General features: G+C 43.2%; 2 protein-coding genes across 2 annotated transcripts; one reads left to right on the top strand and one right to left on the bottom strand.

The window, feature by feature from the left end:
• The first annotated feature begins 8,716 nt into the window (after window positions 1–8,716).
• Window positions 8,717–13,742, top strand: LOC146189750 (uncharacterized). The gene is made up of 6 exons (XM_084604510.1): window positions 8,717–8,874; window positions 8,939–9,027; window positions 9,113–9,211; window positions 10,706–10,785; window positions 10,871–10,968; window positions 12,865–13,742. Exons 1-6 carry the CDS (start codon window positions 8,806–8,808, stop codon window positions 12,991–12,993), a joined length of 564 nt encoding a protein of 187 aa, XP_084460636.1. The 5' UTR covers window positions 8,717–8,805; the 3' UTR covers window positions 12,994–13,742.
• A 3,837-nt stretch (window positions 13,743–17,579) lies between these two features.
• LOC146189749 (uncharacterized) lies at window positions 17,580–25,724 on the bottom strand. Its single transcript, XM_084604507.1, has 7 exons — window positions 25,459–25,724; window positions 24,380–25,151; window positions 23,004–23,138; window positions 20,905–20,952; window positions 19,970–20,045; window positions 19,790–19,851; window positions 17,580–17,705 (listed from the first exon to the last, which is right to left on the bottom strand). The coding sequence occupies exons 1-7, from the start codon at window positions 25,695–25,697 to the stop codon at window positions 17,658–17,660; spliced, it is 1,380 nt and encodes a 459-aa protein (XP_084460633.1). The 5' UTR covers window positions 25,698–25,724; the 3' UTR covers window positions 17,580–17,657.
• Between the last annotated feature and the right edge of the window lie 127 nt (window positions 25,725–25,851).

Below are 25,851 nucleotides of genomic sequence, written 5' to 3'. Positions count from 1 at the left end.
GGCACTTATTACGACAGCGGCTGCGCTAACTGCGACTTCAAAATTGTCGGCACATTATTCATTGACGGTCAACGTCTCTAAGGAATATTTAAACAAAGACACAGCAAACGGGCACTGCGAAAGGTCGGGAAACTTGAAACAATGAATCCGACGCGCTCCCTTGGGGTTGGTACGGGGAAGGGGTATGGGGCTAAAAATAATAGTGCACCTTTACTGCAGAGGTTCCTTCGACTAGGAGCTTCCGGGCTTTGCAGAGTTCAATACTGAGGCTATTTAGAGCCCTCCCAAGATGTTGAACAATTTAAATATTTCAGGTAATCAAATTTTACAGTATAACGCATTTTATTCTGATACAAAGTACTTGAAGGATGGAAGAAATATTATTTATTCTACAATAAGTACGCCTTTTCACTCGCTGTTGTGGGCGGTTCCACTGCCCACGAGAGACACACAGGTAGGCCGAGGTGAGATAAGAACAAACGGATATTTATTGCTTACATGGCGGCCGTCCGGGCATGAGGTCTGGGGTGTGGAGGCCAACTGCAGGGCAGCAGATAAGAAATCCAGGAGAATGCCCAGACCCATGCAGGAAAGGGAGGAGGTTAGGGTGCAAGGGGAACAAAGGGAAAGCGCCTCCCCCTCACAGGTGACTGAAGCACACTCCTACACTGTTGATCGTAGTCAAAATTGCACTTGCCGACTTTTCCTTTAGCTAGGTTCCTCGAGGAAACGAATGCGTTAAAGGCGTTGCTGATCTGGAAGTGTAGTCCATATGTAGCGACTCAGACAATTTACCTCTGTTTGGCACATCATAATCTCAGGTCCTTAGTTTTCACCAAGTACGAGCTCAATAAGGAACCAGTAACCAAAAGCACTGTAGTTGTAACCCTTGGACCCTTATGCATCACCAAATCCAAGATCAATGTAAATTATCAGGACCCTAAAACACTTCTGACAATCATTAGCGCTAATGCAAGAGGTCTATATGATGCATGAATGGAGAAATGGTTTTTACATCGCGTGGCTGTGCGTAGATTCTTGACATTCATTCATTCATAAACGAATGAATGCCTGCCAGCAAAGGGTGTGTTTTCTTGTTTAGATATAAGGTTGCACTGCGGGCTGCATTGGTTTCTCCCGCTCGATATCGATGCTTCCGAACGAGTCGCGATAGTATTGTAGATATGTTTAGCACTAAAAATTAAAAGAAGCTTAAATGGACAAAACACAGGCCAAAATATGTAATGAGATTATGGTGGAGATGAAAAGTCCTTGCCTCATATAGTACAGATCGAGCACTACAGTATCAATGAGAAGAGGCTTTGCAATTTTAATTTGTCATTGAAAATCGCATATAAACAACTGAGGCGCTATCTAGCGGAGAAACCCTATTACTTTCACTGTAGTACCCGGCCCAAGTGACTACATGTCAGCAAAATTATTATCGCTGATTTTCGTAAGTACACACTGTTCTTTTTTCTTCAAGAAGTTCTTGTCATAATTTTGCGCTCTCTTTCGCACCGCGAGTGGCATACTTTCAGGTTTTGCCACGATGGCGTCACAGTGTTTGGAATTCCGTGATTGAAACGATGATAGTGCCCACTAAAACTTTCGTCGACCAGGCGTTCGTTATTGTGCCGTAACAGCCTTCAGTGTGAAACTGAAAAGGACATTAGTCTAAGAAAAAAAAAAGTGATTACTGTCCGGAGTGTGAAATTTGTATTTGTTTTAAATACGTCTTTTTTGTCGACAACCATGAGCAGCGACCGCGATGCTCATGGTTGCAAGCATCGAACTACATAAAATCGGGCGCATGCACTGATCGCAAAAAGACTAGGTAAAATTTTTCTACAGCGTTTCTGCCAAAACCGCTATAGTATCGAACATTTTAGACATCAATCTTTCCATTGCGCCGAAAAAAATTGAGACCTAAATTCCAGTGTTCTGTCCTTTTAACCTCTCTACGACAGAGGCAGTGTGCTGAGAAGTGCTGGTTTGGCTTATGGTTTGGCTTTTTTTTTTGTCAGTAAATGACAAGGCACATGGCACATGCCCTCGCAAGAACATGGCCTCGCATAGGTAAATTCAGTTAACAACCATGTTAACTGAATTTACCTTGGCCATGTGCTTGCGATATCCCCAAACAGCTTAGTCGGTCAGAGCAAAGGCATTCGCAACTTCAATGCTCGGCTTGGATGATCCTATTAGTGTACTAGTTCTCAGCACACTAAAATGTGGCATCGCCATGCTGAGCAAAGTAAGCGAGGAACTTCAGGAAATTACGAAGTGTGGCGTAGAGGTAGAACATCCTCCTCGCATGCAAGAGGACCGTGGTTCGAATCCCGGTATTCCCGGCTTGCTTAGAGGAAGTATTCGGGGACTTAGAATGGGAGCAGTTAGGGATAAGGGTAGATGGAGAATACCTCAGTAATCTGCGATTTTCTGATGGCATTGCCTTGCTTAGTAACTCAGGGGATGAACTGCAAATAATGATTTATGACCTAGATAGGAGAAGTAGAATATGCAGAAGATCAAGGTGATGTTCAACAGCCTCGGGAAGGAACGGCAGTTTACATTAGGAAGCGAAGCTCTGGAAGTAGTAGATGATTATGTCTACTTAGGACAGGTAGTAACCGCAGATCCGGACCATGAAAAGAAAATAACAAGAATAAGATTAGGATGGAGCACGTTTGGCAAGCACTTGCATATTATGACTATCAGCTTACCAATATCGCTTAAGAGTAAAGTACACAACAGTTGCATCTTACCTGTACTCACCTATAGGGCTGAAACGTGGAGGCTAACCAAGAGAGTTCTACTTGAGTTGAGGACCACCCAGAGGGCTATGGAATGAAAAATGGTAGGTGTAACGTTAAGAGATAGGAAGCGTGCAGAGTGGGCCAGAGAAATAACTCGAGTCACTAACGTTCTAGTGGAAGGCAGGAAGAAGAAATGGGCATGGGCAGGACATGTAGTGCGAAGAGAGGATGACCGATGGCCGCTTAGGGTAACAAACTGGATTCCAAGGGAAGGAAAGCGTAGCAGGGGGCGGCAGAGAGTTAGGGGGGCGGAGGTGGTTAAGAAGTTCGCAGGGGTCAAGTGGATGCAGTTAGCACAGGACCGGGTTAATTGGAGGAATATGGCAGAGGACTTCGCCCTGCAGTGGGTATAGACATGCTGATGATGATTCTCAGCAGACTAAAATGTGCCATTGCCGTGCTGAGCAAAGTAATCGAGGCTCTCGGAGTCAAATTATATCTCTGTAAATGCGAGGAATAACACTTGACTGCTTTGAAAAAGATTTCGAAGGTTTTTTTCTCGCCTTCAAAAACGTCATGTACAGGAGGGACATATGATACCGCTAACCGTTCTTTAGTATCTTCTTTATTGCGATCTTTGTAATGAAGGTTCATTGAGAGAGAAGCGAAGAGTTTCCTTGCGGAAAGTGGATGGATGAACTTGACTAGGACAGGCTGTTCGCAAGTAATGAGAGACGGGCCGTGGTGTTCACAACGGATTTCATTGATGGAAGCCGCAGCCGGGCAGGCTGGATGGGCAAGATGTGATTTGGAAATTTGCAGACAGAGGTAGTAGCTGAAGTGAACGAGGGAGAGAGATTATTATATGGCGCCTGTTGGACTTCTATGGCTACGATCGAGTTGTTACATATGCGAATGATTTATCGAAAAAACACCTTTTCTAATTACTTAGCTTGCAGACCAGAAAAATTGGCACTTTGAATGTGCGATAAAAGCAGACACACTATACTATAGCGCTAATGACTGTCAGAAATGCTTTTGGTTCCTGATAATTTACATTGAGCTTGAATTGTAGGGCACTAGATATCTGTACCCAAGGATACCCAAGGATGCGAATACCGGCCTCAACCATTTTTCGATGGAGACAAAAACCAAGGCGCCCGTGTACTGTGCAATATCAGTACACGTTAAAGAACCCTAGGTGGTCAAAATTTGCGGATTCCTTCACTACGGCGTCTCTCATAACCAGAACCGCTTCGGGACGTTAAATCCCATAAACCGAACCAAACTTACTACATGCGTTTGTTTCAACTCCTGCAGGAGTGGCGCCCGAGCCCTGGAACTGATGTCCCGTCACAGCGCACTGCTGGAACGCATCAGTCAGCTCGCATCTGTCAGCGAGGCCAGTGCGGTCGATTTGATCCAAGAGTCCCTGATGAGCGCTCGGGACCTTAATTCCTTTATGAGATTCGCCGGTGTGGTCAAGGAGCGGGTGGAATGCCACCCAAGCAGAGACGGAAGGCCACAACTGGACAGCCTGGGAGAGTACTGCTGGAAAGTAATCAGGCAACACCTGCTGCTCGACGACATCAGAGTCTAAACGCGGCGGACTTCTTGACCACAGGTGCTCGATGCACCGAGGATGTCACCTCTGGGTTCCGTTGGACAATAAATGGTTGGAAATGGACGTGGCAAAAATGTTCTTTGCGTAAATTTATTTAACTATAGCGCTCATTTTTTAAGCCTTCGAGAATAGACCCATTTTATATTATCGTGAAAGCATACAATATCACGAACATGCATCTAGTCTGTGACACGTAATTCCTTCTTTTTCTCCCTCGTTGTAATGGCACATACCCACAGTGGGGGATTGGCCAGAATTCGTTGTAGGTGACATAATATTTTTGATAATTTAGATTTGACTGTATGATAGATAACCTAATAATTAGGAGCTAGTGTTGCTGAAATAATTTGAAATTTTGAGGCGATGTAATAGAAAGCTTGAAAAAAGGAATAAAATTGTAAATTACTAAAAATAATAAGAAAAAAATACAATTCAGACAGATCAGCGCTAACACACGAATCTTCCAGTAGCAATATTATAATTATGAAGTCACACACTCTGCCTCTGAGCGTGTTAAACGGCGATTGTTACCGACAGGTGTCTGAACGCTGGGCCGCTGGTATGGATTGTAGAATCAGAGTTGGCATGTCCGTGTACCTGCTTGTCTCAGCATGCCTCAAGATGGAGGTAGTTGGGAAATGACAAAGCAGGACACTGATTGATCATATTTTTGTGAAAGCTCACGAGACCACGCGTTATGGGCGAATTTGCAAGACCTGCCAGTTTGGGTAGCATATATTTGGGTTGGAAATCGAACATATAAGTATTCGAGAGCCGAGTCAGAAAATATGCTCCCGAAATATGCTCCCGTACGGGAGCATATTTTCTGAGTACATGCAGGTACGGTCATGTGCCTTGATTAAAGGGGAGTTTTTTTTTAAGAATACATCGCAGTCCTCCACAAGCATTCGTATGGCAGGTAGTAAGGCAGGTGATATGGCCGGCAACTGATTGGCGGGTCGCCGGTGGCGTCCATGAAATGAAAATCAGGGGCGTAAGTTGCACGAATTTCGGATGATATGAAATTTGGATGCCAGCACCAGGCTGCTTTATGGTGCTGCAATGAAAACGATTCTGAATGCAAAAAACTGTGGTCAAAAGGGCACTCTCGATCACATAATTTGGGAATACTCCGATTCCCTAGGCGCCGGCTTAAACATGAATAGCAGAGAAGCCTGGGAAGCTTGGCTGCGGAGCGGAGATCGAGCCATCCAGCAGCTATAGCCATCCGCCTGGCGGCTGAGGTCGTGAAAAAATAACTTCACTAGTCTGTGCACGGGGTATTTCCGCGCCTCCGGCCTGCGTGCCGGGGCCGGGGAGTAGGAGGCAGCTTCTCAGTGGATCAATGAAGTTTTCATACATACATACATACATACATACATACATACATACATACATACATACATACATACATACATACATACATACATACATACATACATACATACATACATACATACATACATACATACATACATACATACATACATACATACATACATACATACATACATACATACATACATACATACATACATACATACATATATACATACATACATACATACATACAATGTATGTGAGATGGCTTTAATATATTAGTGGTTTGGTTTACTATAGTTTACGGGATTTAATCTCCCAAAGTGAGTCGGACTATGATAGACGCTTCGGTCATGAGTGCTGAAACTAACGTCCCATTTAGTGACTCCTCATTCGCACACCCGCCGCAGTTGTTGTAGTGGTTATTTTATTATATATGCAAAAGGAAGGAAAAGATGTTTGTCAGCACCGGTATCCCGGGTCCTGGACAAACCTGGTATCCCGGGTTTGTCAGCCCCGGTCCACGAGGGTCCTGGTTAGTGCACAACCAATCAATACACACGTCTTTCTAAGGCACTTTCGGGTCACCGCCTCCTTGCCCGGCTACACATCCAACATACCACCCTTATGGAAGATCGTGGACGTCTCCCTTTCGAGTGGAGATGCGCCCTCCACGTACCACAATTACAGTGGCTACCACAATGGCCGGCGCCTGGCGCGGGCGGAAGCCCTGGGCCGTCATTATAGATCAAAACCCGGCATTTACTACGTGGACGCCTCCGGCCCCCACCATGGGGGATGGTACACGGCCGCAGTGGTCCACCAGTCCAAAACTGTTAACGAGCTTACATTTCGCGCCCGTGACATAACTCCCGTGGAGGAGGTCGCCATTGCGCTGGCAGCTACCCACACTGATTCCAAAACAATTATCTCTGACTAGCGAGGGGCCTGTTGGAACGTCGAACAAGGCTGGGTGCCATACTTAGCCTACCGACTACTCCAAAACTGCACCTATACCGGGGACCCCGCTTACTGGAAAATAGTACGGGCTCCATGCTCACATATGGGTTTCGAGGGGAATGAGGCAGCCGACGCCGCCACCCGCGCGCTTTCTTTCCGGGCTTCCCATCTCGACCAACTAGATCAGGATCTCGAATTCGAACCCGCGTATTATTTTATAGAAATTGTTCTTTATTATCAATCTTGCCATAGCCTTTACCCTCGCCCGAGTAAAAGTCTATCTAAGACGGAGGAGCGGCTTCTACTCCGTCTTTACACCAACACTCTGCTGTGCGCGGCAGCACTAAAGCATATTAATCCTTCCTTCAAGGGCAGCTGTCCGCACTGTGCGGAGAAGTCTTCGGACATCTACCACATGGTGTGGGCTTGCCCATCCAACCTAGCTCTTCCTCCTCATCCCAACTCCACTCGGGAGAACTGGGAGGCGACCCTGCTCGGCTGCTATGACCTGCAGACCCAAAAGGCCTTGGTCGAACGCGCCCGGGCAGCGACCGACGCCACTGGGGTCCCGTACTAGGGACCCCACCTAGTTTCTGTAAGAGCTGGATCTTCAAAGATCCGGCTGAGGCATACCTCCATCCCTTTAAATCATTAAACGTTTGTCACCACCATCACCATCACCACCCCGCTGTGCGATATCAACGCATGTTAAAGATCCTTAGGTGGTCCAAATTACTCCGTATAGCCCTCCACTACGGCTCCTCTTTCTCTCTTTCCACTTTCACTCCCACCTTCCTCCCTTTTCTTACGGCGCGGTTCAGGTGCCCACAGAGACGTGTGACAGATAGTGCACCTTTCCCTTCCTGAGAAGCAATTATTATTATTATTATTATTATTATTATTATTATTATTATTATTATTATTATTATTATTATTATTATTATGTGCATTTCTTTACATACGCGTTCCTACAGTGGCGTCCATGTGCTGTGCGATGTCAACGCAGGTTAAAGGTCGAAATTACTCCTCAGCCCTCCACTATATATGGCTCCTCCTTCCCTATTTCCACTTTCCCTCCCAGGCCCGCATTCCGAGTTTGTGTCGTTATCGAAGTGTCGCTATCTCACGTACGTGACCTCGAGTCATCTAATTGGTCGAAACGCCGGAACCGGGTGTTGCCACTGCGGAACCGGAAGAGGGGGCAACATTATTTTCCAGCGTTTCCACCAATCAGGTGTCTCGAGGTCGGAAAGATAGCGACACTCAAGATAACGACGCAAACTCGCAATACGGTGCCCTACCTTCCTCTCTTCCTCATCATCCCTAGGGATTTATCATCTATAGGGATCTCTATAAGGATTTATTGCACTACATTTGAAGCTTTTCAATGTTTTGCTAGGATGGACATTGTCTGCAAAGAATGAATAATCCAAGTTGGCAGCACATCACTATTTTACGGTGGTCTCGTTATAAGTAGCAAAAACTATGCATCGAAGAATTAGTGCTCGACCTTCCATGCCAGCTGCTATTTTCTAGCACCATATGCTCGTGATTTTTCGTTCACGACGCCAAACGCTGAGTTTTTGGCGTAACGTAACGTACCACACTCCTTTTAAAGCTGCGCGTTATAATTCCAGTTGGGAATTCAAATCTTGATTGGATTGTCAAATATTGCCTATTTGGAACTAACACAATTGGTATTCGAGCGGCCTCTTAGAACGACCATTTGGAATTTGAAAGCCCAATAAGACTGTTATTTTTCTACTGTGTCCATCGAAGGAAGTGGAAAGCTCAACTGGTCGCAATCGTATTTTTTCTATTTTGTGCTGGGGCGCGGAGTACTAGTTGTGGAATCAACGTTGTTCATTTTGGGCAATGCCGCAACGTGAAGGCAGACCACTTCTATCCTACGGTTCAGTCAGATTGTCACGACTACAGTGAACTCATGCGGACTACGGAATACTTGCAGATATTTAATTTAAATGTCAGAACATAAGAAACCGAAACTAGCCACCCTAGCCGTTCTGCCCCGCAGCCATGCCGTAGCCTTGGTTGCATGGATTTGCATAGAGCATAGCCAAGGCCCTAGCCAGAGCCAGAAAGCGCTTCGGCGGTCTGTTCAGTTCAAATGTGGTTCAAATCATGTCTAGCATAACCATTCGAAACGAAAACGAATTGCGAGAAAGCCCATTTCTGACGCTCAATTTCGCCGTGAGTATGATAATGCTCTTACCTTTAAGATTTTCTTTGCTGATACTGTTTTTTCTTGCGACAGGTCGTCGGTGGTAACCCGTCTCTGAGAAATGACCTGTGCGAGCAGCTCATTCAGATGTCGGCTGAGCCGGAATTCAGGCATTGCACTGCGTATGTGTCTTCGTGAGCACTTCAAGCCGAACGAAGTGTTTGTTCTTAGTGTTACAAAGTCTATTATCGTATTGTTCCTTTCCAGGGCTGGCTTCGGTTCGGCGGAAGAGTTAGCGCAACGTGGCCCTAAAGTCATGGAAAACGCACTCAGCGTCGTTGTCGTGGACACGATGTCTGCGTTGAAGTTTGTACTGAATTTTCTTCTTTAATCGTACGTTTCATTGCACAACACTCATTCGTTAAGTGCCTATCTAGAAGCTGGGAACGGAAGCTGAGGCTTTGCCAATAGCGGAAGCTTTAGTAACAGAAAAATAGACCATCTCCGGACGTATTGGAAAAAATTACTGTCTAATGATGTTATTAAGAGTGAACTGTGGTTCGCTTTCATTCCATAAAAATTACTAACATCGTTAAAAAACAGCTTACTGATTAGACATTTTTCCTGACATGAGGTTGCACGTACAGCTGTCACAGTGCCGTTTTTCATCCCTGTTGAACTCGATCTTCACTGAGGATTTCAAGCACGATGGAAGCATGCAATTAATCAAACCTTTTATCTTTGCCGACATACTTTTGCCGTTTGTATGAGAAGACGCAACTGAGACGGCCGCAGAACTAGCTGACGAACTTGGCAATGCTTTCTTTGTATGCACCGGCGGTGGGGCACGGTCCTGAGAGCATATTTTTAAGTATTATCTTTTTTCATAAAGCTGAAAAATAAATCATTTTTTCATAAAATGTTCTGTCATGCATGTAATTGATCTAATAATATTTGTTTTTATTTCATGAATTTCCTTCCTTCTTAATTCTCAGTAAGGACGTTGGTGTTAACACCCACTTTCGACTGTGTTTGACAGCCTCAAGCGCACTTGGGGAATAACAACTGAGCCAATTAAGCAGGACCGGCTCAGTCTTGTTTGAAAGTGGCCATGTAACAACCTCCTGATCTGCATTGAGTTAATGAGCATTGACCCCATGAGGATCAAAAGTGGTATTGGATAGGGGTATAACGAAGCTGTGTGCAGACACTTTGTAGCAGTTGGTTGCAAAATGCAAGCTCAAGTAAGAGCACTTTCTGGAGTTTTCATTCGCATTAAAAAAATTAAGCCTATAATCAGCGCTCGTGTTGTGCTCTCATTGATACATGCTTTTGATTTTCTGTTTGGCGTGACGTAATGATTTATGACTGTTGTTATGAAAGTGATATCTTATTGCAAATAAAAATATAGTATTCTGTAGTGTATAGTATATAGATGCGGTAGCACCTTTAGCACGGCTTTTTCAATCCACGTTTTTTTTTTTTGTTGTTGTTGGTTTGGTTTGTGGAAAAGGAAAGCGCAGTATATCTATCCCACTTTTGATGTACGCTTACAATTAATGGCATAATTGTATGCCGCACATATGTCGCAGGTTTAAACTCCTGTTGCAAACTAGCCTTTAACCTGACTAGCAGATGAATGCTAAATGGGAAACGAAAGGGTATGATCAACATTAATGCTGCACAATGAATTCTCGCGTCACAATTTTGATACAAGATCATGCGCATATTTTTCTGGACACCACAAGCCGTTGACTGGTCACTTCTCGAGCAAACAAGCTATGCACGTTATAGCCTAATACTTTGGCTTAATAATTAATTTGCTTGTGATAGATTACTAATATTATACCTGCAACACAGCTGTGCAGACATCGGCAAGTGGCTGGCGACACTGCGTGATCTGCAGTTTTTTGGCAAAGTCTGCATTGCCATCTATAATGGTGAGTATGCACGTTTAAATGTGTACTGAGCAAATTTTGAGAAGTTTTCTCTCTGAAGCTAAAAGGAGCATGGTGATCTTTTCAGCCCACAAGGTCAGTGAACGTGCTTGCTCCGCCGAATTCCTCCAGCTCGTACGTTCCAAGCACCAGCCTACTCCAGTCTTCTTTCATGGGCCTGGCAAAGTATGTGAGCTGCAAAAATCACTGCTTGAACACAAGGCTGAGCCAGAGCATATCTGACGCCTCTGAAATTTGTTCTCAGTGTATATCAATAATGAGGCTGTCAGTATCTGTCGCTCATATTTGTTTCAGTGATTCATAAAATGGTCAGTTCCACATTTCTTATGTCAGTGCTGATAATAGTAGCTATGGAAAGTCAGTTGCCACATCCATGCACAGCCTTCTTAAAACATTTACTTGCTTCGGCAACTTCGGAGGGCATTTCGAACAAATGTGAGGCTAGGGCAACAACAAAAAATTCAGAGCCCTAGTACAGCAGGATACTATAAACAAAGCACATCCTACTATTACAGTTTTGAAAACACTTACATCGATACCTTGGGTGATTCAAGCTGTTAAGTGGTTATAGTCAGCAGGGCATGGCGATGTGTAATATAAAAAACTGGTTAATGCCGTTATGTTCTAAAGCTTCTTTGTGGTAACAGTCAGCAGAGTGGCATAGCACGTGTGAAAGATGAGGAATTTACTTTATTCTTGACTGCTGGTTATGTTTAGTTCTGAAATGAAGACAGATGGAGAAGTTTGCATTGCAGAACACATTAGAGTTGTTGTCATCATTAATGGTGAACTAGACTGATGGGAAGAATTATTATCGTCAACAAATAAGTTATGTCCACTGCAGAACAAGGGCCTCTCCTAGTGCTGTCCAGCTGTCTCCATGCAGCACCAGCTGCAGCTACTGCATAATAGCAAAGTTCCTAACCTCATCTGTCTACCACACTTTTGGTTGTGCCCAGTTATTTGTTTCCTCTTCTCATAGTCTGCTGTGTTATCCTGACAGCGTATTGGTTGCCCATTTGCTGCTTTACGTATCTGCAGATTCATTTCCTAGCCTGGTTTTACTTCTTTGTTACTTCTTTGCCACACGTTCCTTATGGGAACTAAAGCTCCTCTGGATGTCTTGTGGTCGTGTCGATATCCAGGACGTCGAAGGGAGCTTTCATTCCTATTCGGAATATGGGGCCGAAAGCAAACTCTGGTTACCAACAACACAAATCAAACCAAGCTGGAAAATAAATTTCTGTGGCCCATGCTATGCAGCAAAAGGGCAACCCATACACTGTCGCAGTAACAGAGTGGATTACAACCTTGGAATGCCCCTGATTCTTCAAGAGGAAGCCAGAGAGAGGAGGACAGATAGAGGAAGAGAGTCTCCTTTTCTCTCTCTAGAGAGAGGCTCTCTCTCTCTCATCACTGAATATAATCTGTTACTAACTATAACTATTGGTCACTATACAGCAGAACCTCACTGATATGAATCTTGTGTACGCATTACGCGCACAGTGTCTGTGGACGCCACTCGTGAGCTGTTAAGGGCTTTCGCCTTAAAACATAACTGGGCCGAACCAAGTCTGGTGGGCATATGAGGTTAATAAGTCTGTTGATACGGTGGGTGCAGCTGATGCAGGTTGGGTATAACTAGGCAGCAAAAGGATAGACCATTTTTCTGCAATGGACGTAACCTGCACATTCTAAAATGTATGAAGGATGTTCAAGGGAGTTACAATGCTCTTTGGGTTGTTTGCTGTCTGTCTCTCCAGCTTGTGTCAGTTATTTTCCTTTTCCTGGCACACTCTGCTGTTTGCAGTTTGGCACATTTCAGTATTGCGCTTCTTGTGCAGGCAACAGGAGGACATCGAAATAAATTGCTTTTGTTTATATTGACGGGGCCTGTTCATATTATTTTCACCTCCTGTCTTTACCCGAAGCAGCACACAACTTAAATTAGTTATGCAAAAGCAATTAGCCTTATGCGCAGCTTCACACACTTCAGTTAGGATTGGCTTGGCGGTTTAAAACTAATCAAAGTTCTCTACAAGGATTATTTTCCACTTTCAGACAAAATGGCGACCATTTGTGGCCAGGATTCTGCGCTGGGGAGAAATCTGCGCCGGGCTGCGTGGAAGAGTAACGATTCAGTACTTGAGAGGTGTTACGAAGTTGCCTGATGCTTCTGACGAGAAATAAGAATGCTTTCTCTCTGCTTTCACAATTTCGGTGTTAGATATTCAGGTGATATGGCAGTGGCATGAGGCAACAGTGCTCAATAATGAAATCTTTTTTTTTTTTTTTGATGACGCTGAATTTGGGGCTAACTATACTAGCTGAGCAAAAGGAATAGTGTAGTGTGTTTTAATTCTTACTGACGAAGGAAGGACTTCTGCAGGTGCATCTTTTTGTTTTGCAATTTGCATCAATTTTGAAAGCAGAGGAAACAAGATAGTAAGGGGAAAAGACTGTGGATGTAACGTGCGACATAAAAAAAAAATTTTTCAGCGAGTGCTACAGGTTCCTTCTCACATGTATATTATCAGCTACCATATTTAAGCTACCTCCACTGAATTAGAATTAATATTGGAGGAAACAAGAAACTTGCATGGCATTCAAGCACCCTTTTCCCTAGTCCTCATTATAATGTATCATGAAGTAAACTATACTGAGTGCCAATACTGCATTTTGCAAATACAGTTGGAACCTCTGCGAATTCATTAAATCTCGCTATACACACTACGTTCTTGACGTCAACTCACACAGATGGTTGCCATCTGTAGCTTAGTTGTGGTGCTTGACATGCTTGAATTTTCAATTGTCACGTTGTACAGTGCATTTCCTTTGCAGTATTTGTTTTTGCATGATGAGCCATGAACTCTACTGTTGCAATGCCCAAAGCAATGCTGCAGGAACGAATTTTAAAGGCAGTAAAAAATTCAAACTGTCTTCGAGATTTTCATTCTTTGCTTACCTTGAGCAATGGTATACCTTTTAGGTAGAATATTATGTTCAGTTTTCCCATCTTGTTGTATAATTTCACCACGTTTCATTTCACCATTTCAACATGTTGTGTTATGGTGTATACTACATGCAATTTTTTTTTAAAACTGCAAGAGCAAGGTACAGACTGGTATTATCGTTAAACTTGCATTACCATTGGTTTGCCAAAAATAATGCAATGCCCCTTCTAGCTGTGCCCTGGGCTAAGATAACACGGTGCTTCAGAAAAAAGATTGCATTCCATTTTCATGTTTCCCACACTTCATCAGGTGTGTAAGTAGAGCTGTGCTTCACTTAATTAAAGGGAAAGTCTACTGCCGGAGACTGGCATAAAAATATTAGCATATTCTGGTAGATCTTACCACTTGGTGGCGGTAATGAGAGCAGAACTCAAAGCTTAAGCAGTAATTAATATTTTGAATTAGTCAAAAAAGTCAGATTTGTGCAGGCGGTCTTACCATGCAATGTCGTTTTGCTCCGCAAGCATGGTAGCCGCCTGGAAAGTCTGAAGTTTTATACTACATTTCAAGATTATGCCGCAGTGTCATTCAGACAGCCATTTTTGTTAATATCAACTTAAGGTTGCCTCCTTTTGTTTCTTTCAATGAATTACAGCTATTTTCATTCCTTAATCTTGCTTGATTTACTTTTAAAATTCATTCCAGAAAAAAATTACACAACCAAAGACTTCATTATAGTACTTGCAATGGCATTGCTATCAGCAGTGCTGCTATAGACAAGCGTCAGTCCGTGACGTCAGCGGAGATGCGGTGGCGCTGGCGACAGCAGTGACTTTCGTGGTGTAGGCAAAAGCGCGGGCCGTCTGCATTGGATGCGCGGCGATTGCTGTGTTTTCGGGCATAATTCCTAATATTTCTACGAGCTGTGGTGCGGTTGATTGCGCCACGAGGCACAAAAAGCAAAATGGCACTTGTTTTAACATGTTTCTTGCGGTAGAATAAAGATGAGAGCGAAGGGCAGCGGCATTGAGCGCGACAAGATAGACTCTTCGGTGACGGATTGCCTTCACGGTGCAGTTCTTCACCGAAACTAGATCAGTTCGTTTGCAACCCTTAATTATCATGACTGCTTTTCGGCGATACGACGAATAGCACAAGAACAAACTCCTGCAGCTCGTGCCCATTTTGATTTATTACTATTAAGTTGTAAGAAGTTCAGACGCGATATATTCCGTGTGCGTATGATCCCGCAGGGAAGCTGCACTGTGAGTTCTATTCACTTGCAGTGCTGCCCGTGCATATGTTCACACAGAAAGGACACCAACGCTGCTGTGAAGGTAATTGCAATTACTTTGAGCGCGGTCACTTCAGTACGATATTGCTGGCTATAACAGGCCCGGACCTGTAAAGTATAGCTTTTCTCTGTTTGTACTTCCACGAGTTTCAACCAGTCTCTTCATCACCGGTTTTATAGTAAACATTGTTATGATCCGGGCAGTCCCGCAGCATTATTTCTCATTTCTAAATTTTATTTTGGAGGTCATTATATGATCCTGACGAACGAATTAAATATCCACGTACAATCTAGCTCTGATCGAGCAGGATATTTAACTATATATGGTACATGGAGTTCAATGTCCCAAAGAGGAATCGACTATGAAGGGTGCAAAATAAGCAGAATAAGATGATGCGCATTTGAATAAAAAATTTCCATTTATATTAAAAAAAGCTCAGCAGATCACGCAAATTTCGCTGCAAGTGATCGTGGAGAACGTTTCATCTGCACTTATGCGTCTCTCCTATAGAGCAAAGAGCTAGAACAAAATGAGAGCTTTCGTACTGGCATTCATGTACATAAATTACCCTGTGAATGACCTTGCTTCATCTGTAAGATGAGATAGACGTCAACGTCTTTTTTATCGGGCAGGCGAAAACAAGTTGGCAGTGCACTTTGCCAACACGTTAAAAAGATCTAAAAGATTGAGTTCTTCTTTTTAGATACGAAATTCTATGACTTAAGTCGCAGGTAAAGTGAGCTAGAAATGTGATTTCTAGTTTACTATATATACTTGCCGATGATATTGTTCTTTAGAGTGAGTGCTTGAAGCAACAGAAAGGCATGCAGTCAATAGATTCGTCATATGAATTAAACACACTTCCAGTCATTCATATTGTCGTCCTCCTTGCATGCGCTCGGAATAGGCCTGGAAGTTGAACAGGGTTGACTATTAGTCTTTCTTATACATTGCGCTTTCTCGTTTTTATTTAACTTAATCACTCACGGCCGTCGCCTATACGTACCGCAGCCGCGCGCTGTTGAGGCCACGGAGAAGGAAGCCAATGCAGCGCTCTTCGCCAAGTAATTCTACCTGTAATCGGCTGATAATGTGCGGAAATACTCTCCGGGCATAAACCAAGCTATTTCTACGTATAAGCGAAGCTTACGTTTCAATATATTCGCACGCGCGAACTGGTTTCGAAGGCAGCGTCGCTTTGCGCAGTGTAGGCACGCCGCGCTTTTGCCTACACCCCATGTCGCTGCCGATCGCAGCGCCACCTTTGTTTACAAACATGACGCTTGTCTATGGGCAAAAACAGTTTTTTCCGCCTCTCTATTACTAAATTTATTTAGTTCATTTATTCTATTTAAACCTACATTAGTACTCTCAATTATAGGTTTAACAAAGTCTCTGCAGAATCTTCAAGCGATCTCAGTGGCATGGCAGTTGCCGTTTCCATAGTTTTTAAGGGCTACTACACTAACTGTAGATCATGTCCACAATGTCTGGGTTTGCGGACGCCAGTTGCCACTGAGAAAACGAGACAACTGTATAGAAGAGCACAATGCGCGATAATGGAAATAAATCTGTACAGGATTGTTATGCCATACAAACCCCAAATTTTACATACTTCTCTTTTGTACCTGTTGAAGATGTCCCATTTCTGCTGACAAACTTTTACTGTTCAATTCTCAGGCAATAAAAACAAACAAAAGCTAGAAACTTCCAACATTTAATCATTCCTAGCCCCTATGTAGCAGAAATAAGAATTGGTATGTTAATAAATTAAAATTTCTTGCATAAGTAAACTAGACTTGAAATCAAGGTGTAATCATGACATCCACACAAGTGAAGTTATACATTTACAAAACAAAGCTACGATTTTCAGATATATTGAGAACAATAAACAGATGTATGCTCATAGCGTATGTGTGGACTAATCAGGTTTGTGCCAACTAAATTGGTAGAAAAATAAAAAGAGATTTTGTCCCCAAACATAGATAAGTCTTCCAAAATATTAAGTAATTGACTTTTGTTATAAGTGGCCTTCCAGCATGCTTCCTGGACCTCTGGCAGCCAGCACTTTGGTCCTGCTTTGAGAGGCTGCCTGTACAATGCTGAAAAAGGTAATGTACTTCTGCCAGCAAAAATGAAAGCTGTTCATTACAGGATTAATTGCTGATTAGCATCAGCCCAGCCACGGGAAACTTCATGACTGAACAAAAATTACTTTCAGTCCGCCTCTGCTTCATACCCACGTGAGTCGCTCTAACAACTTAGCCAACAAGAATAGTTAGCAGGCGATAGGGAGACCCAAAGTGAGAAAAGAGTTAGTCCCAAGCGCTTGGAGAAATCATTGAAAGTATATCGAAAACTGAGGTATTTCTAATCAGCATCCAAGTTCAGAGGGGTGCTGTACATTTTCCTGAAATGTCAGAGCTAAAGAAAACTTAAAAAATTTCTACAATGTATCTTGAAATGCCTTAGATGCCAGGCAAGAAAGTGTCAGTGTGGAATTTTGAACCAAAACAGGCAAGCGAGCAGAGAAATGTGATGCTTTATTGAATGGGCAGGCAAGCCAGGCCTTTTGTAGTGGAGTGTTTTAAATTGGTTGTCGCATTCATGACAAGATGACTGCGTCAATGAGCTCTGTCCACAACACTTCAACCTGAAATGCAGCGGAGTAAGTATATATTAAGTGCCACATCGTTAAAAAAAGAGTCTGCAACAATGTGATGATGGAGACACTCATACAGTCAAGAACTGCTGAATCAAGTTCTGATAAAAGGGGCAACATGGCATCAATGGAAAGTTGCTTCGTCTTTTAAACAACTGAGATGGCAAGCTTATGTTTCTACTTTCCCAAATTTTTTTTTTCAGGTTCCAAGGGATAACAAAACTGCAGTAGGTGGTGCGCTTTAAATATGATTACATGACTGCTTTTTTTTCCCCCACAAGTTCTGGCTTTCGTTTCTGAAGGCTTTGGCTTCATGACCGAGCGTATGGAACTGCCGGAAGTCGCATAAGCTCACAGATCGGGGACACATTCACTGCTCTTTACCCTGCTGCAAGCCTCGGCCCATGGAAATCAAAGCAATTATTTTTTGTTCAGAGGCATCCCAATTTGTCCAAAGGCTATTAAGTGAGAGGAGGGGGTTACAGGATAAAACAGATCATTACTGCAGCACACTTGGCTAAAAGACACAATTCCACTCTTTTACAGTCTTGCAAAAAAAAAAAAAAAGCATAATGGCTAGACTTTCTTACGTTTATTCCTACATTTTAATGTCATGGTAAATTCTTTTAGTTATTAGCTTATGGGGCTTAACGTCCCAAAGCGACTCAGGCTACGAGAGGCACCGTAGTGGAGGGCTCTGGAACATTCAACCACCTGGGGTTTAACGTGCACTGGCATCGCACAGCACATGGGCGTCTAGCTTTTCGCTTCCATCAAAAAGTGGCCACCGATGCTGGGATTCGATTCTGCATCCTTGGGCACTGTAGTCGAGCGCCCTAACCGCTGCACCACCCCAGTGCGGCCGTTCTTCTAGATATCTAGAGCAGTTGTTTAAAATAAGCGTCTTTGTTATTTCCGGTATTGTTATACATATAAAATATCAATTTCAAGTGCAATTTTCTTCAGTGTGAAGGAAGCGCTTCCCATTCCAGCTCGGTTCTCATTTTAGTGCCGCACTCCCCTCACTTGTATCGCCCCTAGAATAAACCTCGCCGCTCCATTTTGTATACGCTCGACGTGGTCATTTTTTTTGCTGAGGGTCCCACAAACAACAAGCATACTCCAGGTTCAGTCGAACAAATGACACAAAAGCAGTGTTTTCTAAAGCAAGAGGCCAGGTTTTCAGATGCTGAATGAAATTCAGCGCTCTAGCAGTCTTTGCAATGACATCATTGACATGGTCGTCCTAGGAACCGTCACTTGAAAATGTTGCACCTAAATATTTAGATTGATGGTTAATATCAGCATTAAAAAAATAGTGGGTTCCTATTTTTTTTTTATCCTTCTCGAGGACAGATGGACATTCCCTTTTGTATTTAGTACAAACGTAAATGTGAAGGCACCACAGCAGGAATATCGTTAATATACCGGAGGCCCCAGCTAACCTCAGCCGAGGGTTAAAAAATAGAATACCTGAGGTAGGCCAGGGAAACTAGTTGCATGCAGCTGCCAGTCGTCTTGAGCACCAACGGCAATTTTTTGTTTTGCAATTCATTAGATAATCGGGTAAATCTTTCTAACTTTAGGCTACAAATATGAATTGCAAAGTTGAATAGCACCTACAGAAATCCCAATTCCATTTTCTTTTGTGATAAAGAAAGCCTCACATGCATCACTTATTACAAGCTCAAAAGAAAGCCCGCAAGATATGAACATCATGTGACGAACGCATTTGCATGCTACGATTGTGGTGCTCTCAGTCGTGATGGGATGGAGAGGGGGAAAGTGACTTCCCATCGAGGAGTCTGATGTGGGAGACTGGAGTGTGCGCTCCGCCTGTTGTCACTTGACATATTCAAGGGCGGAGTGCTGTTCAGGGGCCAGGGAGCGTGCGCTAACACACATACCAAAGAAAGCCGTTCTCCAACATTTCTTCCGCTACATAAATTGGATCGAAAAGCCGATTCATTATCTGTTAACTTTTTCATTTCTTTGCCCTGTGTAAACAGTTCTAAGGGGCACTTTAATACCTTGCTTGGAACACTGCCTCAGTTCAACATGCATGAAACACTTACCACTTTTTCCATTGGCGGCAAGCCTTCTTCCAGGGTCTCAAGTTCAAATTTTCCACCATATGCTAGTAAAAAAAGTTTGCATCTTAGACCCAAGTTACACTAAAGAAAAGTAGAAACTGAACAAAAAAACAATATCTCGACACTCAATAAATGGTGTTATAAGGAGAGACTACCGCTTACTTGGTTTTGCCTCTGGACTGTTCAGCTCAATGCGTATCATGTCGCTGACAGAGTTTAAATAGATAACTTTTCCTTCCTGCAAAAGAAAAAGTGCAACTATTTCCCTGGTAGTCAAGAGAGAAAATTTTGCTGAGAGAGGCATCATAATGAAAAAGAAACTGCAGTCGGTGGCCAACTAAAGAAAAGAAAGAATGAAAATGACATTTTGTGGTTGATACAGGTTCCTTGATCACAGCGAAGGAGGCGGAACAGATGTTTTTTTGGTTCACTTCACCGGCTATAGGGAAAGGAAAATTGACAATGTTTGTAGTATACTATATATAGCGATGCAAAACTTTGCGGCCAAGCAACGGATTGTGTCAAAAATTAGCTTTCATAAAGCAACGGGCTCGTGCTTGCTGACTTGTTGGTGTCTCTTTCTATGCTACAGAAAAAAAAAAAAAAAAGAGGATGTGGCTTTTCTTAAAGTTCGCCTTCAGTATGCCTTACCTAATTTTGTATAACAGTACCTATAAAAAAACTATTTATTTTCTAATTTTTTTCAGTAAATGTGTCCCTTTCACTATGTCTCTGGTCACCGTGATAACATGTATAAACTTAGCTGCACTTAAATGATGCTGCAAGAATTTTTCTCAGAAACAAGACCTTAAAGATGAGGCAGAACTTTTTACATATTTGCTCTTAGCTTAACCCGCATTTAAGTCACCGGTGTGATTAAGCTGCAAGTTTAACATTTCAGAAAATTTTTATTTTACAAATGATATTTTAATAAAGGAAAGAAGAGTGAACTAGGAGAAAAAAAGAAGAATGTTTTAATACTTAAAAAAAATTTGGGAATTCTTTTGGCACATTAAAGAGAACTAACTATATGTAGCCCACTAAAAGAAGTAGAAGAAAACACATCAGGTAAAAAAATTGTCAAAGGTCTATCTTACCTTGTAGTCAGACACGTTTGGACAATAGTTGCTGTCTAGTTCCAAAAGCTGAACAGGAACAAAGAACAATGTCAGAACCCAACATCCACTTCAAATATATGTAGATGCAGCAAAACACCACAATCGTATAGATGTTGCTTGTAATCATATGGTTAATATTAGGATAATTGCTGTAATGGTAATCAATAATTACTCCCTTACTACAAGTCTGCCCCACCTTGGGGGATTCTCCTAAACATTGTGCCAATATTGCTCCCACTTCAAGCCAATCAATTTACTCTCATCTTACCATCTGTTAGCCATTCTAACCGAGGTTGCAACCCCAGGCATAACTAATTTTTCAACTATAAAGTTTCGGTGAAGGCTATATAGTTTTGCAACATAGTTTTGCTCTGTAGCTGCTCACCTGCGCTTGGGTGAATCCTAGTGAGTAAATACTCCCCTATTACATGATAAGCAATTCAATTAACACAATCATGTTCAAATGCATTAAAAGTAATGGCCACTGCAAGACAATGTAAGTTGGCTCTATATCTCTGCTATGACTATCAAACCTAGTTTTTTATGGCTACCGTGCTTATCTGTGCCTGCAGAAATGCAACTTTCATTATCTTTACTTGTCTTTGCACTATATTTTGTTGAGCCCGGCTTTATCATGTTTAATGACGACCTGACTCTATGATAGACGATATTTTTCCCCCTTGTTTTAATTTTTTTTACAGTAAAATTCTGCATGTGCATGCGATTCTTTTTTCTATACAAATACCCTCTCAGGGGGGAGTTTTGTAAATAAATTAATTATTGATATATTTAAACACAAAATGTTACCACAGCACTCCAGGCAGTTTCAGGCACGATGGCAACTGATGATTAATCAGTAATCCCTCAATTTGTGTCTACATTATCTCACACGCATTCATTAGCAGACAGTCGTAAGCTACTACATTATCTGCAAGAAACCCTAGCACAGTGTATAACCTCACTGACATGTTCCCAGTTCATATGATTTCCCGTTTAAAACATCTCCCATAGAGTTTCATTATTTTATTCCCGGTTAATATGTTCCCAGATAATACGACTTCCCGGTTACCACGTTCAAAATTGCAAGAAATTGTGGTCGTATAATGTTCTTTGCCATCAACCGGACATGTGGTAACGAGCACTTGCGACATGAAAAACTGACCAGCGGCACTCATCTGCCACAGTTAGTTTTCTGCAGTCCCTAGATGCAAAGGGGCGAAGCATCAAAGAAAGCCAACCAGCCAACGGAAACAAAACTTCATAAGGAGAAACACGGTGGCTTCTTTGCGGTGCCCTAAGGGCATAGGGGTGAAACACTTGATAACTGTTAGCTTGCATACGAGGGGGCTGGGTCTCGGGGAAGCGCGCATGAGCAAAAACTGCATGAGCATGAGCATGAGTGGCAACTAAGCCATTGCGATGGCGTCTCCATACGTCACTGGTGTACGGGAGCGAAGCATCTGGGTAAAAACCCCAAGGAAGCGATCCCGGCTCGTCATTGACTTCTACGAAGCACAAATATGGACTGAATTCTGCGAGAGTTAAAAAAAGGGCAGTGCATATTTGATGTCTATAAATGCTAATCTACACTTTTATGCAGTGAAAGTCTCAATTCTAAATGCCTTTGTACCTCATCCAGCAGTTGAATTTTTTTAAATCAGGCAGTTCGGATCATATGTTTTCCTTAATAATAATATGCCCCCCCCCCCCCCTTCCCCCCCACCGCATTAAAAAAATATGTATCAATGAGGCTATACTGAATGAAGCTCGGCTTTAACCAGGCCGTGGGAACGTGCCTGCGTGGCAGTGCACCTGACTTGCAATGCAAAGGTCCAGGGTTCAATTTCCATCTCATAGGAGTTACCCAAGTTGGCAGCTCCTGCCAAATCTGTCATGTCAAGCAGTTTTGTGATGTCACAGAACCCGCTGACCAATGAGTGCCCGGCCATGTTGCCTGCAAGCTACCAGAGGTGCGCTTCTGATTTTTCACTTACAATGCCGACAACACAAATTCTGGATTTTCTAGAGACTGGAGCTTTCAATGCTGTCACATGAAAACAAGGCCACTCCTCCCTCACCTTGAAAGCTATGCGGTCTCCCACTTCAGGTGGTACCTTGAGCCGTGGATATGCCGAGTAGTTTTTTTCAACCCCCTTTGGCTGGCTGTCTGCATTTTTTACAGGTAATGCTGCTTCACTCTTCTCTTCAGAACTCTGCAAATGAACAGGAAATGACGTGTTAATGGGTGGTTAATGCCCATGCACTGAAAAATGCTGGAAGAACTTCAGGATTTCAATGTTAATTTTCCCTTCGTAGCAGAAATGTGAAACGCTAAAATATTTATTAAGAAAAAGGTCATATCAGAACAATTAAACTCAGTCAATTTTGATTAAGTCTGGACCTCTAAGGATGGTAAAACACTGCAAGAATGTGCAAGAGCATGCAGCAAGCCAAAACCAAAATTCAGAACTGCTCCATCATCTATCATCACACCTCTCTATCATCATATCTATCATCGCCTCTTTTCATTGCTTGCATTCTTTTGGTCAAATAAACACTGCCCAACTGATAATTACTGGTTCACAGGAAGGGAAAGGCACAGTATCTGTCACACTTGTTTCTGTGGACACCTGAACTGCACCATAAGGGAAGGGAGGAAGGTGGGAGTGAAAGTGGAAGAAGTGAAGGACTCAAAAAAAGAAATACATGCTGCTATTCATACAACTCAAGGAACTAAATTAGAAATTGTGCTCATGATACAGGACATTACAATAAACACATACCAATAATGCTTACATAGGCTTGCTGAGCATCTGAGACTAGGAAAGCTCCGAGCAATAAGTCATGATCTGTGTAAGGCAGCCCTAAAATCTATTTTTCACATCTTGTCACAGGTCTCTCTTAAGATGTAGGCATGTGATCATAAGGCAGGCTCCCCAGTTTTCTTGAAAGCCTTTTTAACTAAATCATCAGTCAAGATAAGATGATCTTAAAACTTCTTAATTCTTCAACGTGCATATGTATATGCACCTACAGTTTTTGTCAAAAGCTTAGAGCCCAGGGCGCCTGCTCCTAAGCCATGTAGTGGAGCTTCTTTAGAATTCATGAAAGTCTTTCCCATTGGAAAGGGAAGGACAAAAAATCTCCCTGCCTTCAGGAGATCTGCAAAGTTCGGAATGCATTATGAGCCACACGGTGTGGCTCAGAAGCAAGCCCCCTCAGGTTCTAAAGATGACGAAGACTGTACCTTCTATGCTTGCATACTTCACAAGGTGGTAATAATATGGCTCGACGTTTGGCCGCCAATTCTAATATGACAGAGGTTGTCGCCAGCTAACTGCCTATGACTGATTCATTACAAATGAGAAAGAGCTAACATTACAGATAGACCGGCAGGCTTTTGCAAACACTCCAATGCCCAAAAGGCTATCAATGCCCCTTTGCATTTCGTTACCTCTTGGATCTCTACTTTTGGCATCACATGTGAAGGAGGCGGGACTGCAGTATAGCTGCCAGCTCCACAAGATGGCCACACACTCTGACCGTTTGTGAGGGTAGGCTGCTTTTCTTGGACTGCCTTGACAGCCGGTGGTGCTGCGTCAGCAGAGTTGGACAGCACACTCTGCTGCAGCCCTGAATCTTGTTCCTCATCCGAAGATGACTGTTCATTAAAACGGAGATGCTTCACCGACAAATCCGTGTCCTGGGCTAGCTGTGGAGCGTTGGATACAGGAAAAACGGTCGGTGGCAATGGCTCGATTGGGCCCACCGCTGATTCGCTTGGCTTTTTTTTCTTCCGTCGTGGTCTGCGTGCCTTCTTCTTGGGCGAACCTGCCTGCGAACCAGTCGCACTGATGTCCAGTGTGGGTGATGGCATGTGCTGTCCAAGAGCACTGCTTGGCAAGCTAGGGACTTGCAGTGCCGGTGAACTGGCTGTGTACTCCTTAGGTGTTGCGGGCCCGACAGGCGTTCTGAAGACTGGTAGCTTCTCGGCTGCATCGTGCGATGGCGTCGACGTGACAGGAACGGTGTAGTTGAGTGGGAATGCATTAATTGTGTCGTTAGCTTGTTCAGCTACGAGTGCGATGCAGCTTTCTGAGGCTTCCCTCTTCCTCTTGGTACTTTTGTTGTTGCTCGTCGCTGCTTCTTCAGTTGCTGGAGTCGGTTCTGAGCTGTTGTCAGAGTGACCGGCGCTATTTGATGGCTGCTTGACTCTTGAGACGACTCTGGCAGAATGAAAAAAAAAAAAAAAGAGGAAAGAATAAACCACAAAAATATTGTGACAGAACTTGCCTTGAAGAAACGCACTTGTGGGAACTGCGATCAAGCCTGTGCTTCAAAGCTACAAAATGTTCCCCACGAACAGTAAAATCGGCATAACGATGTCGACATGACCACGTTACTAGCAAAAAGAAATGTGCAGAAGGGCCAACAAGCACTACAACGCCCCAACAGTTACGTTCACATCGCAGTCTCATCCTGGTTATTAAAGGAAAATGCTTGTATCAAGAAGAAACTATGCAATTTTAATACCTCACGAGATCTCTGTCTCTCAAGATCTGTATGGGTTCCTCGGGCGGTAGCCAAGCGTCTTCGAGGTATAGTTCATTCCTCTTATCCACGCCGTACTTCGTTCTTATCAACTTCGCAAACTGTTTTATCGTTGCCGTAATTGACCGGTCAACGACGATCCAGACCAGGTTGTGCTCATCGCGACGTGGACTCGCGCAACTCAGATCGAGCTTCACTCTCGCAACAGGGCAGTCCGCCATGTTCACCACAAGTATGTGGTTTCGTTTTTAAAGCCCGCGCCTTGGCCTTTGTGCGTTTGTGCTGATTAACCACGCAGTTATCAAATGCCAAGATTCAATTCACAACAAATTAGTTTATTTAGAACGTCTTGTTTATAATTTAATTTGTTTGTGA

Source organism: Amblyomma maculatum, chromosome 5 (assembly GCF_055883805.1).
Source record: "Amblyomma maculatum isolate TAMU_Amacu chromosome 5, ASM5588380v1, whole genome shotgun sequence".
Lineage (NCBI taxonomy): Eukaryota > Metazoa > Arthropoda > Arachnida > Ixodida > Ixodidae > Amblyomma > Amblyomma maculatum.
This window is presented reverse-complemented; position numbering and strand designations above follow the sequence as displayed.

Excerpts from the sequence above, each read along its gene's own strand:
- LOC146189750 (XM_084604510.1), top strand. The coding sequence starts at position 8,806 with ATGTCTAGCATAACCATTCGAAACGAAAACGAATTGCGAGAAAGCCCA. Across the intron at positions 9,028-9,112 it reads GAATTCAGGCATTGCACTGC|GGCTGGCTTCGGTTCGGCGG; the intron begins GTATGTGTCTTC and ends GTTCCTTTCCAG. Across the intron at positions 10,969-12,864 it reads TCTTTCATGGGCCTGGCAAA|ACAAAATGGCGACCATTTGT; the intron begins GTATGTGAGCTG and ends TTCCACTTTCAG.
- LOC146189749 (XM_084604507.1), bottom strand. The coding sequence starts at position 25,697 with ATGGCGGACTGCCCTGTTGCGAGAGTGAAGCTCGATCTGAGTTGCGCG. Across the intron at positions 20,953-23,003 it reads GAGACCGCATAGCTTTCAAG|CTTTTGGAACTAGACAGCAA; the intron begins GTGAGGGAGGAG and ends GTTCCTGTTCAG. Across the intron at positions 19,852-19,969 it reads CAGTCCAGAGGCAAAACCAA|CATATGGTGGAAAATTTGAA; the intron begins GTAAGCGGTAGT and ends TTTTTTTACTAG.